The 15,301-nt window shown below is 27.2% G+C and overlaps 1 protein-coding gene across 1 annotated transcript; it reads left to right on the forward strand.

Moving 5' to 3' along the window:
* The first annotated feature begins 663 nt into the window (after positions 1-663).
* On the forward strand, positions 664-8,694 carry LOC132936886 (uncharacterized). Its single transcript, XM_061003670.1, has 11 exons — positions 664-1,110; positions 5,234-5,433; positions 5,512-5,745; positions 6,514-6,570; positions 6,744-6,890; positions 6,971-7,120; positions 7,204-7,362; positions 7,450-7,497; positions 7,573-7,805; positions 8,222-8,381; positions 8,464-8,694. Exons 2-11 carry the CDS (start codon positions 5,244-5,246, stop codon positions 8,595-8,597), a joined length of 1,512 nt encoding a protein of 503 aa, XP_060859653.1. The 5' UTR covers positions 664-1,110; positions 5,234-5,243; the 3' UTR covers positions 8,598-8,694.
* The last annotated feature ends 6,607 nt before the right edge of the window (positions 8,695-15,301 follow it).

The raw sequence follows: 15,301 nt of genomic DNA on the forward strand, positions 1-15,301 counted from the left end.
CAAATTATTTTGTATAGTTATACATTTTTATAAAAATGTTTTTATATAATATAATATATAAAGAAAATTATTATTTTCTATAAATGTCGATAAAAAATTATTCCTTTGGTCAAAATTGTTGTAAATTGTATATAATATCACCCATTATTATCACGTACCTAATATAATAGTTGTTTTTGTATATCTGTAGGTATTAAATTAGTAATATTATTATAGGTCAATTAAAATTGCCAATAAATAGACAAAATTATGTTTTATATGCATTAGAAGTGCAAGAAATTATATATTACCTATGTAATATGTTAATGTCGTTAATGATGAATATTGAATAACAATGTTATCATAGTTATTGTTCTATGATAATATCGGCAACACAAAAATACGCCGTAGCAGCTGAGCTACTCTATCCATAGTATGTGATCCAAGGTATGAACCATGACTTAATAATTTAGTCATGCTATGAACCACAATTTAAGATAGTACTATCGTGGTATGAACAGAATATTATTATCAGCATTATAATTTATAATGTGTGCCCAGTTATTTTTAGATTCATTGTCCCAAACGCGAGAGTTGTAGGTATACCTACTCAATTATTGTGATAATGCTGTCCGGCGTCCGTCACCGCGCACTGCGCCACAAGCATAACCAAAGAATAATAATATAACAACAAGACCCCTAACCTAACAATGAGCACAACTGACCGTTTTCAAGTTCCAAGTCACGTTGTTACTTGTTAGCAGTTTTCAAAGTACACAGGCTATAAGATGTCCGACTGGTCCAAGTGATACTTTAAACAATTTACAGTTTACATAGTAGTACCGTCTATACGTGTGTGATCAAAATAATACATTTTATAGTAGATCCCATAGTATTAAATATTATTATATAATTGTCCGCTTATTCGTTATTTCGTTCGTGTTCCCGGTACCGTCGATATAATATAGCGAGTGACCGTTGTTCGTAATAGCCAATAGGCCATAGCTGTCGTACGTGAGAAGTCTAGAGTCTCTATTTTTCTCTTGCAAATTGCAGCAGTCTTGCTAGATAGTAGATGCAGCCACGCGGTTTAATGCTGCAGTAGTACGAGTACGAGTTACAATATTATTCGTAAGTTTAGATTTATACGTTATACCATTATTTAACATCAGGTTTAATACTGTTGGGATACTGCAGGACTTGAGAACTATAGGAGTATCAGTAGACAATACGATTAAAGATGTTTAATTTTGGTAAACAGTAGTGCCTAATTCGAACATGTTCACAAAGACCGCTGAGTCGGGCCTTTTCCTTAATACCTTCTTTGTAAGAGTTGTTTTTTCAACAAAATAAATCAAGCTATATTCCTATCTATATATTCTGCCATATTACCGAGCATGTTAGGTATACTAAGTATTAATTTTACATATTGTGTTATTCAATACCTACCTAGGCATGAGGTAGGTACCTACTACCTACAATAGTACAAATTATTAAATTACCTATACTTTCAATTTAATATTTTAGAAAAAATTAGTTTTCATTTTTATATGACAAATTCCGATGTATTTATTATAGTTACTTATAACCTGTATAATATATTAAGTTGTATACCAACTACCAAGTGTAGATACCTTCTCTTATTATATTGTCTACTTTCCTACCTTATTAATATAATAATTAGTATAATAATGATTAGGTACCTATATTATTATTACATTCGAGATAATATATCAGTATAATGTACTGAATAAATTTGGTGGATAGGTAAGTATAGGTATATTTAAATATACCTTATTATAAAAATGTAAGTACCTACCTACCTACCTACCTACCTACCTATTACCTAGTTGAATTACATTTATTAACATTTTTCTCTTGTGAACTAAAAACCAAGTGTGTTGCTAGTACACATCCCCTTGTATTATGTATGTGACTGCATTTAGGTACCTCTTGAATTGAGCGACATTGTTTTTTATTTAGGAACAAATTGTAACATATTATAATAAATAATTAATAGATATAGTTGTCTATTTAATTATTAACCATGACAAGCACCAGGACTAAGCAACGGAGAATAATGGAAGAACTAGATTCATACAACTTTCAGCAATTACATGAATCTCCTGTTAGACTAAATAACACTGTCAATGAAAAGTTATTAGAAGTAGATAGTTTAGCTTTAAATAAAAATGATTTTAAGACTCAACACATAACATCTAAGGTCAGTTAAAACAAAAACAAAAACTACTGTAGAAACAAAATAATTTAACCTGTTTTTAGTTTATGTATAATAAATTAAAATTATTAAAATTTTTGTATTCAATTATATAATACAATAGTTCACTAAATGTACCTATACCTGTTTTAAATATTCTAAAAATTGCATTGCCAAATAATAATTGATCTATTCTATTTTGTATATGTATATAGAAGTGGAATACATGGGTATTTATGATTAACAGTTAAATAATATTACCTACCTATTATCATATTAGGCATAGTTTAATTTATAGTATAATTATCTATGCATATATCAGAATGTCTATTTTATATGTAGTAGAGCTCAGATTTAAAGTGTTAAATAGGCAGATATTTTTACTGTGATTTGATCAATTATTTGTTTCATGTGATTTTAAATTAAATGTGTTGTATTTTACATGTATTTATGTTCTTCACAATAATTCTGTTTTTCTCATATTTTGTCAATTTATAGACCAATTTCCGCCAATTTCCTAACTATTATAGGTAGTTAAAATTAATTGTTATTACTGATATGGTTCATGGTTGTTTGGTCTATGTTTGTTCATTGTTTACGAGTCATATTAAACTACCTAATTTTTTAAATTTTAGTTTTGAAGACACTGTATTCTACCAGTTTCTAATATAATTTCCTAATGTAAGTTGGTACCTTTACCCATAAGGCCATAACTCATCAGCCAACAACATTGATAAATAAATTGTATTACTAAATAATATATTTTAAGTTCTTATCACATACCTATTTGTATACATTTTTTGATTGTATAAATATATATCTTAATAGTATACTACCTATACAACTACTATTATATGTACATTAAAATCTAAGCCTTACCTATCTAATATTTTGAACTAAATTATTCTAAAAACAGGTAAAATTTTAAATTGTTAGTGCTATAATATTTAGGTAGGCATCTAAAAAATAATATTATTTTTTGTTTAATTTATAGGCTGTAGATCAATGTCCAGTATTGTCATTAGAGTTTACACCCAATGCTTCTCTAAATTCAAACAATATATCAAGCTTAGTTGAAACACTAAAACATGAATTGGCAAGTTGGGCAATTAACTTCAATATCCCGCGTAATGCTCTTAACGAATTATTGCTAATACTTAAAAAAGTACCCGGTTTAACTGAACTTCCTAAGGATTCTCGTAGTGTATTAAGAACTAGAAAAATAAATGAAACTTCTAACCTAACTATGGTTGATCCTGGTGTATACCATCATTTTGGTTTAAGTTTGGCTATTAGAAGACATTTTAATATAACTCCAATAAATAATGTAGACTTGGTAAAAATAGTGGTTGGCATTGATGGTCTGCCTATTTCAAAAAGCAGTTCAAGTCAATTTTGGCCAATTCTTGGCTATATACGTCCTTTAAATAATGTCTTTCTTATTGGGATTTATTGGGGCCACGAAAAACCAAAATGCTCAAATGATTATCTTGACCAATTTATTTTAGAAGCTAGAGAATTGTTGTTAAATGGAATTAATATAAATTCAACTATAATTAAAGTTCAAATAGATGGTTTTTGTCTAGATGCTCCGGCCAGATCTTTTGTATTAAAAATTAAAGGTCATACAGGGTTTGACTCCTGTACACGTTGTACAGAAGAAGGAGAATACCTTCAAAACCGAACTTGTTTTCCACTAACACCTGCGAGTTTAATCAAACGAACACACAATGATTACATTACAAGAAAACACGATGAGCATCATGTTGGCAGTTCCATTTCAAATTTGTGTAATCTACCAAATATTAATATTGTGACACATTTTGCACTGGATTACATGCATTTGACGTGTCTGGGGGTTATGAAGAAGTTGATTGGTTTATGGATCGATAAGGGACCCTTAAGTGTACGAATACCAAGTATGGTTTGTAAAGAATTATCTGCATTACTGTTATCATTAAAACCGTTCATACCTTGTGAGTTTGCACGAAAACCCAGGGGCTTAAATGAACTATGCAGATTCAAAGCTACTGAACTACGACAGTTATTAATTTACACGGGTCAAATATGTTTTAAAAACTATTTGAGTGAAGACTGCTATAAACATTTTATGACGTTAAGCATTTCTATGAGAATACTATTGAGTAATGAGTTCACTGATTACGTAGAATACGCTCAGGAACTCCTAAATTATTTTGTTGTCAACTTCGAATTGCTATATGGTAAGCACTTTGTGTCCCATAATGTTCATGGTCTAACACATATAGTGGATGACTATAAGCATTTTGGACCTCTTGACAATATAAGTGCTTTCCCATTCGAAAATTATATGAAGACATTAAAGAAAATGGTCAGAAAGCATGAGTTGCCACTTCAGCAAGTAATTAAACGCCACCATAAAAAAATAGATTGTAATATGGATGATAATAATAGAAACAAAACTAATGTTCCAACCCATGTTCCAATATGTAAAAATGAACATTCAAAAGGACCACTATTACAAGACTTAACAGGATCTCAGTACAAAACTTTATATTTGGACAATTTTACAATAAAAACCAATAATATTGCAGACTGTTATGTGTTGTGTAAAAACCATAATGTTTATCAAGTAAAAAACATAGTGAATGTTAATGGCATGGACAAAATAGTCATATTGGGCAACGTTTTTTTATTTAAAAAACCTTTTTATGAAACACCTATTAATTCAAATATTTTTAATATTTATGAAGTTGATAATTTGTCAGATGAATTAACATTAATTAATTTAGATGAAATTAAAAGAAAAATTATGCTTATAAAATTAAATGATAGTCAAAAAATATCTGTGCCTATACTACATTCCCATAATTGTTAATTTTAAATAAAGTATTTAATGAATGTATATAATATGTAAATTAATAAAAAAAATGAAAAAAATTTGTGAATATTAAATAATAATATGAATGATATTTGGGTTAGTTATTATTCTTTAGATTATATAAATTATAAACTCATTTTAAGCTATGTATTATATTATAAACATTACATTTATAGGTTTTGCAAAATGTGGATAGTAGTGAGCTTTGATGATGATAACACAGTGGAGTGTGTACCAAACTTTTGGTATAAAAATAATGTATGTGCTTGGCCGAACAAAACTGTAAGAAACCACACAAAAATGATAGAACGTCGTTGTAATCCAAATAATCTGGAATTTGATTTTTTCAAAGCAAGAATATTAGCAAAAAATATTGGTAGGTACAATAAATCATTCTGCAATTACCTATTTACTATTTATATATTTTATCAAAAAAAAATGATTATCTATTCAGATACTTTGTCTGAAGCCAGAAAAAAGGCTAAACGTGCTGAAGAAACGTCCGAACTATCCTCTGCTAATGATGATAAGGAATCCAGAAAAATCAGACATAAAAAATTGAATTCAAGTACCGAGGAAATCTCTTGTAATGAAATCCACGAAAAAAACTATGGTTTAAGTAAAAAAATAACTAGAAGTTTTTCAATTCTTGATAATCCCCCCATCTTTAATGTGAACATTGATGAAGGTATGATATAATCTTTGATTATTTATGATTTCATTTAATATAATACATTCTGGGTGATTCACCAATAAAGAAGCTTGCTCAACTTTTTTTTCTTAAATAATACAGTTAAACAAATCTAAAGGTACATTAAGACCATATCTTTAAATTCATGAATTTTTTTTTGTAGGAACCTCCTTATATTAGTACCGACTACAAGTTCTTTTTTAATGTACCTTGTTTAGTAGGTTATTTTTGAAGATATTGATATATTTAAATCTGAATTCGAACGAATTATGAGTTATTTAACCTTGTTTTCTATGTATAATAGATCCATATTAATGGGTTTGGGTAATTAAATAAAAATCTCAAAATTTATAATTCGTAAAAATAGCTAAGTAAAATAAATACTAGAGCCATTATTCAATCTATTTTATATATTTTTCTTTTAAAACTGATTTTGAGGTCTTACCTTAATATATAGGTCTTAACCTTAATATATAAATTTTGATAATTTAGAAACTAATCATTCAAATTTTGATGAAGATACTTCAACATTTTGAATAATAAATAAATAAATAAATAATTACAGTCAAAAACTAGGGTACTCATTTGAAAAACAGAAATTTTGTATTGCTACTCTCCTTAATAAGTGTTAAATAAAAAACTCTAGAATTTTTATAATATTTTTTAAATATTATATGTTAGACTTTGAATAACTTTAAGTTTGGGTAAACATGCTATTATGGTGAATCGTCCTGTATAATAGTCTTATTTACTTGGTTTTTATAGATAGTAGTTATGAAAAACATAATAATCCAATTAAACGAAAAACTTCAATGCATTCAGGTACTTTATTTTATTATTATTATTTTTTTTTGATCCTAATAATAATATTGGTAGTAAGACCAAATTTATTTTACTTCAGTACAGAATTGATCTTTTTACATATACAACACTTTTTTATGTCAATTGTTGTATATAAGCATTGTTTGTCAGAATAATTCTCTTTATTGTATTAGTTTTAGGTTCACCAAAAAAAACGAATAAGAATTTAGTAGATGATTTGACTACACCAACAAAAAATTTGAACTTAAGGCAAAAGGAAATACATTCAAACAATTCTAATGATAGACAATTTGGCTTAAACTCTATGGCAAATACCCCAGGTATTATATTATTTAATAATTACTACATTCAATACTTATATTGCCTATTTAAAAAAAAAAAAAATATATTTAAATTATAGGTTCAACTAAAATATCCAAAAAAGGTTATGATAATAGTTCAGAATCTTGGTTGAGTTCACCATTAGAAAATTGGAATACTAGTCAAACAATTAATATACATTCAAAAAGTTCTAATGAAAGACAATTGGCCTTTATAGCAAATACTCCAGGTATAATGTTATTTACTGAATTACAATAAAATATTTATATTTTATATTGCCTATTTTAATAAAACTTTAAATTTCTATCATAGGTTCTTCTAAAATACCCGAGAAAATTGTAAATTCAGTATCTTGTTTGAGTTCACCATCAGGAAATTGGAATGTTACTCAGGATAATAGTGATATTTTAGTAAAATCAAACAGATGTAAGAGGCGTATAGATTTCAATTCAATAGTAAACACTACTCCAGGTACATTTAAATTTAAATAAATTAATATAGGTATTTTTGATTACTGTTACTTAGTATACCTAATAAAATGTTACATCTTTATTTTAGATTCTTTTAAGGTATCTAATGGCAGAAATGTTAGAACCACATCTGATGGTAAATTTTAATATTATTCTTTGTATATGTGTTATATTATAGTTTTTAAATCTTAATTGCATTACATTTGTTTAGAAAAAATAGATTTACTTCTTCGTGCTGTTACCAATTTAAAATATGAAATGAGAGAACATGGTATTAAAATAGAAAGACTAGAACAAACCATAGTTAATAACTGTTTAAGCAAGAAGATAGTTGAATACAATGATAATACCACAGATGATATATTTGATTTTCCAATAAAAACTTTGGAAGAATTAAGTATATTTGAAGACAAATTATTAGATAATACTTTTCGACTTCAAATGGTAAGTATATTATCATAATTATTTTAATTTAATAAACATCTCATAAAAAAAATAAGTATATAGACGGGTGAATTGGGAGATATTGTATACTTGTTGTGTTACATTATACAGTGATACACACGTAAAGATCTTTAACTACAATTTTCATTATTTTTTTTTAAATTAAATTTATTGATTTTTTTTTTTATTATTATTATTTTAAATATTATTAGTTTTACAGCTTTATTACCAAATAGTAACTCATCAAATATTTGCTTTATTTAAATTTTCACTATACATTGTTTAACAAATTACTAGGGGAATAGATTTAAATACCCTTAGAGCTGACTAAAATATTTATCAACTAAACAACCAAGTTAATGATATATTTTATTAAAGTAAATATTAATACCTACATACTTTTAAACCATTTTCAGATAAATTATCTATCCAGATTGGAACGTCCAAAGGTTGCTGATATGACAAGACAGATAATGGCCAAAATTTTTCATAATAATATACTCTCTGTGCATTCTTATGTTGGGCAAAAAAAGAAAAATGTGTTTTCTGTGCTGAATTCTTGTTCATTAATATTTGGTAGACTATTTTAAAATAAAATAATTCATGTTCTCTTGAAGTTATACAATTAAAAAAATTAATGTTTTATATATTATTTCAGCAACAATAAGAAGCATACCAAAACATAAAAATTGTACTGATCTTGAAATTGTTGGTCCATTAAAAATGTTCATGGCTAATGCAAAGTTCCGTGAAGAAAAAAAGCAGCAAAAACACGAATCCATCTCTAAATAGCATAACTATATAAATACTATTATAATATTGTTATTAGGTTATTATGGTATAATATTAAAAACATATAAGACTATGTAATTTAAAGTAGATATATGTGTCAAAGAAGACATTATTTCAGTATTATATTTATTATAATAAATAGACATGTTTTGTTATTTTGATATGGTTTGAGTTGATTTCTTTTTATTCATATAAACCTTTTGAAGACTTAATTTATTTGATTGTTTGAATTTCTTATTCAATAACCTATATTCATTTGACATGATGAATAATTTTATTTTATTTAATATAATATATTATACTATGTGTTAGTATTAATAATAAGTATAATGTTAGTTAATAAAGCAAAATATTTTAAAAACAATTAAGAATATATTTTTAAAATATAATTAAAATATATTGTTTTCACAAAAAAACTCATAAAAAGTCACTAAAACATTTTAAGGTTATATAATTATATTTCCTGAAAAATATTTTAAATATAAATTATAAATTACGAGTGAAAATATTTTTAAAATAGTTAAGAATATTTTTTAAAAATGTCTTTGAAATATTTTGAAAGTGTTTTTAAGACGACAAAAAATCTTTTGAAAATGTCATTAAAATATTTTGTTATAATAAAATTATATTTTTAAAATTATACATATTTTCTGTAAGATATTTTTAAAATAATTTGAAAATATAAAATTGCTGTGTGGGAATTGGTACATTTAACGGGCAACGAAGTGCCAGCGGGATCAGCTAGTAATATTATAAACAGTTATTACAAAATATAATAACCCGAAAATTGAAACATAATTTATTATAAAATTAAAAATTGCAGTTTATGAATAAAAAAACAGAAAAAAAAACAAAAAAAAATGTAGACTCATATCCTAGTGGACTATGATACTGGGTGTAGTATTAACATACATACTTACCCTAAATTCAAATTTATCAAACTCTACACTCAACGCCTTAGCCCACTAGGCCATGAGTCTACAAGTTATTTAATTACTATTTGGGTATATAAGTTAAAATAAAAAAGTAAACAGTAAAAAACTTGGATAGTAAGCACCCGCAAATATGATCGTTCAAGGGGGAAAGTCGTGGATAACCGTTTTTAAATCTCCCTGTAACAGTAAAAAACTGGGATAGTAACCACCCACAAATCTGATCGTTCAAGGGGGAAAGTCGTGGATAACCGTTTTTAAATCTCCCTGTAATTGTAAAAACTGGGATAGAACCTACAAATACTACCTACTAACATGCTCGGCTGCATTTGTAAAAGTGAGTCGATCGCCTTCTAAATGAAATATTTCGGAATATTGTTCTGTAGTAATAAGTAATAATGATAATGTGATAATAATAATAATAGTGTGATAGCGGCGGCGTCTGATAGCACAAGTGATAATAGTATTAGTATTAACTGGCCACCCGTCGTGTGTGCATGCCAGCTCTGCATGCGCCCTACGACGCCATGTTAAAAGTGTCGATTAATAATTATTCCGTTGTGTACTCTGTTCTTATATCATATAATATTAATAATTAATAAAGTATTCGTACGCCATCGTGCAACAATCAGTATTTACTTGATTATATTATATCCCAACCCATATCGCCCTACAGTTCGCATATTTCAAAGATGGATTGTTTCTCATCAATGCTCATATGGTCACTTCGTATTAAATTAAATATCCTATTTACACGATTATCGTTGTTAATTTCAGTATGTACCGTATGTATATCATAACTTGTCGCGGTATCATATAATATTCGATTCATAACACTTTAATTTATTTCCTTGGTTACTTCAGAAACATTTACTATACTAACTATATTATTTCCTGATTTCACTGTTCCTACCACATTGGCACAGTAAACATCCTTAATTAATTCCTGTTTATATACTATAATATTTTTATTCTCCATAGCCGGATCGGCAATTGGTACGGAGACCACTGTTTCCGTCCGTGGGTTCAACTTAAAACATAAATCATCCTTAATTACCTTATTGACTATTTTATTATTTATTATTAATGAATTATTAGCTACATCAATTACTGCCTTATTTTTCATTAAAAATTGTTGTCCTAAAATACAATCCTTAGGTATAAGGAAAGAATTACGTACTACTTGAAATTCTGTTTCTATATTAACATTATTAAATCTTAAAGTTATCTTAATTTGTCTTATTGTTGACACTATCTTATCATTAATTCCTTTTAAATATATTTTTCTGTTTTCTTGTACTAATGTGTCACCTGTCAAAGCACTAAATTTTATTAAGTTAACATCGCTTCCAGTATCTATGAGTAATTCTATAAATTCTTTTCTTATATTGAGAGACTGGCAAGTGACGTGATTGTTGTTTAAGACTGATACGATGTGTAAACATCGTCGAAATCTTCCTCGACTGTGGCTATTAAATTTATCCTGCGAGCGCCACTCATGTCTCCCGATCTTTGCGAGTTTCCCGAATCATTCTTATACTTATTATTATTCTGTTTCCTGAAACACTTAGTGACGTCATGTCCAGATTTTTTACAATACGTGCAAGTAGTATATATATGTATGTTCTGGGACAGTCCATATTATATCAATAAAAGATCACAAAGAAAACAATGTGCAAAAAGATCAGAAAATCTAAATGCAATAATAATTAAAATATTTTTCGCAAAACTTATGATATTAATAATTAAAAATAAAAAAAACTAAATACCATATTTAATTGCAAAATGTATTAAAAAGAAATTGAAAAAATTAATTTAAAAATTAAAAATATAATAAATAATAAAATAATGGAAAAAACTATAAATGATTTTAATAAATTACAAAAAAATGAAATGCAAAACGAAATTAGAAAACTCAATATTAAATAATGAAATCTTTGTTAAGTTTTGTAAATATGAATACTATAATACTAAAACAAATAAATATATTAAAATTATGAAATATAATCTAAATACAATTCCAATTAAAGGAAATATTTTAATTGTCGATCATGGAAACAATATTTCTGGAAATGGAAAGCCTTATGCTTCTAAAATACTAGAATCACCAACATGGCTTGAAATTTGTAAAATAGCTAATGATTTAATAAATACAACCGATACTTATTTTTTCAAATATCTCCATGATATTTGTGTTGTTCAAGATTTAGGAAATATTAAAATATGTTGTCTTAGCATGGGAGGTACAGATGTCGATCACAAAATGCTTAGAATATAATAATATAATTAATTACATTTTTTAATAGAATTGTTCTATTAAAAAAATATTTGATATTTAACGCTCACCCGAATAGGGGACGCGTTATTAAAATCCAAAAATCTTTGAAAACGATTTTACACTATGATACTATGAGGGGGACTTATAAAGAATTAAAAACAAAAATGTTTAATGTAAAAATGAAGATTCTGACATAAATAGCAACGGAGTTATACTTAAATGAAAAATATGAAGCGGGGGGTAAACTTTTAATATGTAGTGTAAGCATATAAAACATATCTGTGTTGTTCCGACTTGATAATATCAAATATCAAATGAAATATAGGACTTGTAATATTTAACAAGGTCAAATTATACGACCGTATTAATAATAATTTAAATCGAAAAAAAAAAACGGAAAAAATTTACAAAAGTAGTCCCATTGTACAGACATCGATTTTTTTATTTTTTATATTTTTTATTTTTTTGTTGACATCTGTACAACAGAACTACTAAGATATATAGCCGTCATCGTATCACAACACAATGAGGAGGCGTTATTTGTAGACTCCAGGGACCAGTGAGGAGAACCTAGATATGATATCACAGGTCACACTAGTGTCTTAAATCCGACTATACTCAACATATAATCGAACAAGCCACGTGTCGTGTAGAGCTGAAAATACCACAAATAAATTCCCCCCAGCCAGTATCGAACCTACTATGTATGCATACAAAGCCTAACGTTTCCCCACTGCGCCACGACACTCGGGCATGTATAATAGTATAACAAACATTATTTAAATAGTGTTAAGCTAGTATAATTGTATCATGGTGTATACTCTAATATATAATATTTATGAAGTATTATATTCACACTGTATAGTAGTCAGCAGATAACATTCTACAACAGGATGTTAAAAAATAATCAGTCTAGCTATATATTATTATTATTATTATTATTATTATTATTCGAATCATGTAATTCCTCTTGTATTAATTTACGTAGTTTGTTTAGTGAAAGTTTAATTTCATTATAATATAAGTTTTTAATAAAACTTAAAATAGTTTCGAAACAACAATTATTAATTAAATGGAAGTTAAATGATTTTAATTGATTATTTAACTCGAGACCTGAATATATAATACTTCGTAAGTATTATATGTTTAAAAAATAATTATTATTTATGTTTTTTAAATTTAATTCTTTCTAGTCGTTTAAAATTCTTAACATCATCATCATCACTATATGTCGCCGCCACGACGGTAGATGAGCCGTAGGCACACCGCAACGACCGACACGCACACACACACACACAACACCGTCGCATATAATTGTTTTTATTTTTGTATTAATTGTGTGATTGTGAATTATTATATAACATTACGTAGATTATAAGTTAATTACCGCCGCCGCCGCACCGGCTGCGCAATCATTTTAACACGGTTGTCCAGTCTACCAGTCCGTTAACAAGTGTGTGCGGAATCGGTACGTGCGCTAATCGCCGTAAATTTATATTTTTTGTAAATGTTTTAAGGCTCAAATAGCCAAAATTCTATTTATTATTGTGTGTGCGCAAATCGCCACTATATTTTTATTTGTAAGGCGCTAATCGCCATCGTTATTATTGTGATCATAATATTATTGTTTCGACTCATTGTGGGTGCCGTTTTTTATTATTAATTATTATATTTGTATCCATCATTATTATAGTTATTATAGGTATCGGCTGGCCAGCAGATCACCGACAACTGTGAGTTATTTATTATATATTATTAATGCTATTATATTGTATCTATTCTATTAGGCTAGAAGAGCCATTTATTATTATATTTTACACAGTTATGTTGCTGTAATATTATTATTTTTATATTCTACGTATTGGTCGTAAGGATATATATATATATTATTATTCTGTTGCGCCACAAGGGCCATATTTATATTATACCTTGTTTCTGCTTTACCATAAGGCCTGAGCGTTCATGTTATATTTTATTCTGTACCTTTATCGACTAGGCTAGAAGGGCTAGGTATAATATTATTACATATGTTTTTATACTTTTCGTTATTTTTGATGCTACTATTATTTTAATAAAATATACAGAAACTCATGCAACCTTAATTACCAACAATCGTGTTACCATTATTTTATTATCTACTATTAGTTTTAAATACACACACTACATACAGATACATCTACACACCCACCACACACTGGCGGCACTCTCTAGTTTTGCTCGGCGACCCCGTCCACCTCTATTGAGTCGCTATACAGATATACACACGTACACAGGTCGGTCGGTGTGAGTGCGAATTATTTCTGGAGACCGGGCAACACGCTCTATTATTGTACCGTTCCCGGCGCAAACACTATCATTATCATCACTATCATTATCGCTGTCAGTGTTATTGTATTCATTAATCATATTAATGATATGTAATATTTTATGTTGTTGTTCAATCAACTTTAAAAGTAATTCCAATTTTTTATTTACCATTTCTATTATTTATTATAATATAAATATATTTTTTTTTAACATCGAATTATTAAAACATACATATGAGTACATCAACGACTCGTTAACATAAAAAAAACTACTCGTTAACGTAAAAAAACGACTCGTTAACATAAAAAAACGACTCGTTAACGTAAAAAAACGACTCGTTAACTCGTTATTTTTTAATAGAAATATTTCTATTAAAAAAAAATTATGATATTTAAATAAATTTTTTATAATTTTCAATAAATTCTAAACATAAATGACCACATATAGGTGGATTATTATAGTATTGAAATTGGGAAACAGTACAAAAAAGATTATCTTTACCCAAATATTTTAAAAGTTCTTTTGGTGGCTCACCAACTATATGACCAAATGGGTCAAAATATATTCTAAATGTATTGTTTATTTTTTTCCATGCAACCCAATGAGAACCATTTTGAGTAGAATCATTTAAATTAAATACTCCACATTCATTTTCCCTTAGTGTTGTAGGTAATTCATTTAACATAAAACACCCTCTATAATTTTTTATTTTATTTCCAAAGTAATTTATATCTATATTACTCAATGGGTCAATTTTTATATTATTTTCTTAAATCCAAAACCGTGTATAAATACCTTCAAATTTTTCAATATTATTTCTAAATGTTTTTATTTCAAATTTATTCATTTTTTTAATTTTTTTTTCAATATTTTTTTTTTTTTTTTCAAACCAGAACCTTGTGATCTAATTTTTTCCATCTCTTTATTATGTCGAATTGTTTCTTCTTCCAATTTTTTTTTATGTTTAGCATCAGTTATTGCTGTATAAACTGCACTTGCACCTGCAGCCAAAGCACTTACGCCTTCAATCACAGCAATAGCTATTGGTAAAAATCCACCTTTTTTAATTTGAACATGTTTAAGTTCTAATCTTGATCTGGTATTATTTTTTTTAGCGTTTTTTAATTTTCTTATTTGTTCTGGCTCAAGAATAAATTTATTTTTTCCACTATCAATTTGATTATTTT

This window comes from Metopolophium dirhodum, chromosome 1 (genome assembly GCF_019925205.1).
Source record: "Metopolophium dirhodum isolate CAU chromosome 1, ASM1992520v1, whole genome shotgun sequence".
Classification (NCBI taxonomy): domain Eukaryota; kingdom Metazoa; phylum Arthropoda; class Insecta; order Hemiptera; family Aphididae; genus Metopolophium; species Metopolophium dirhodum.

What these genes read in the sequence shown, in the direction of transcription:
- LOC132936886 (XM_061003670.1), top strand. Translation starts at nt 5,244, where the DNA reads ATGTGGATAGTAGTGAGCTTTGATGATGATAACACAGTGGAGTGTGTA. An exon ending in AATATTAGCAAAAAATATTG is followed by an intron (nt 5,434 to 5,511) that starts GTAGGTACAATA and finishes TTATCTATTCAG; the next exon opens with ATACTTTGTCTGAAGCCAGA. An exon ending in AAAAACTTCAATGCATTCAG is followed by an intron (nt 6,571 to 6,743) that starts GTACTTTATTTT and finishes TTATTGTATTAG; the next exon opens with TTTTAGGTTCACCAAAAAAA.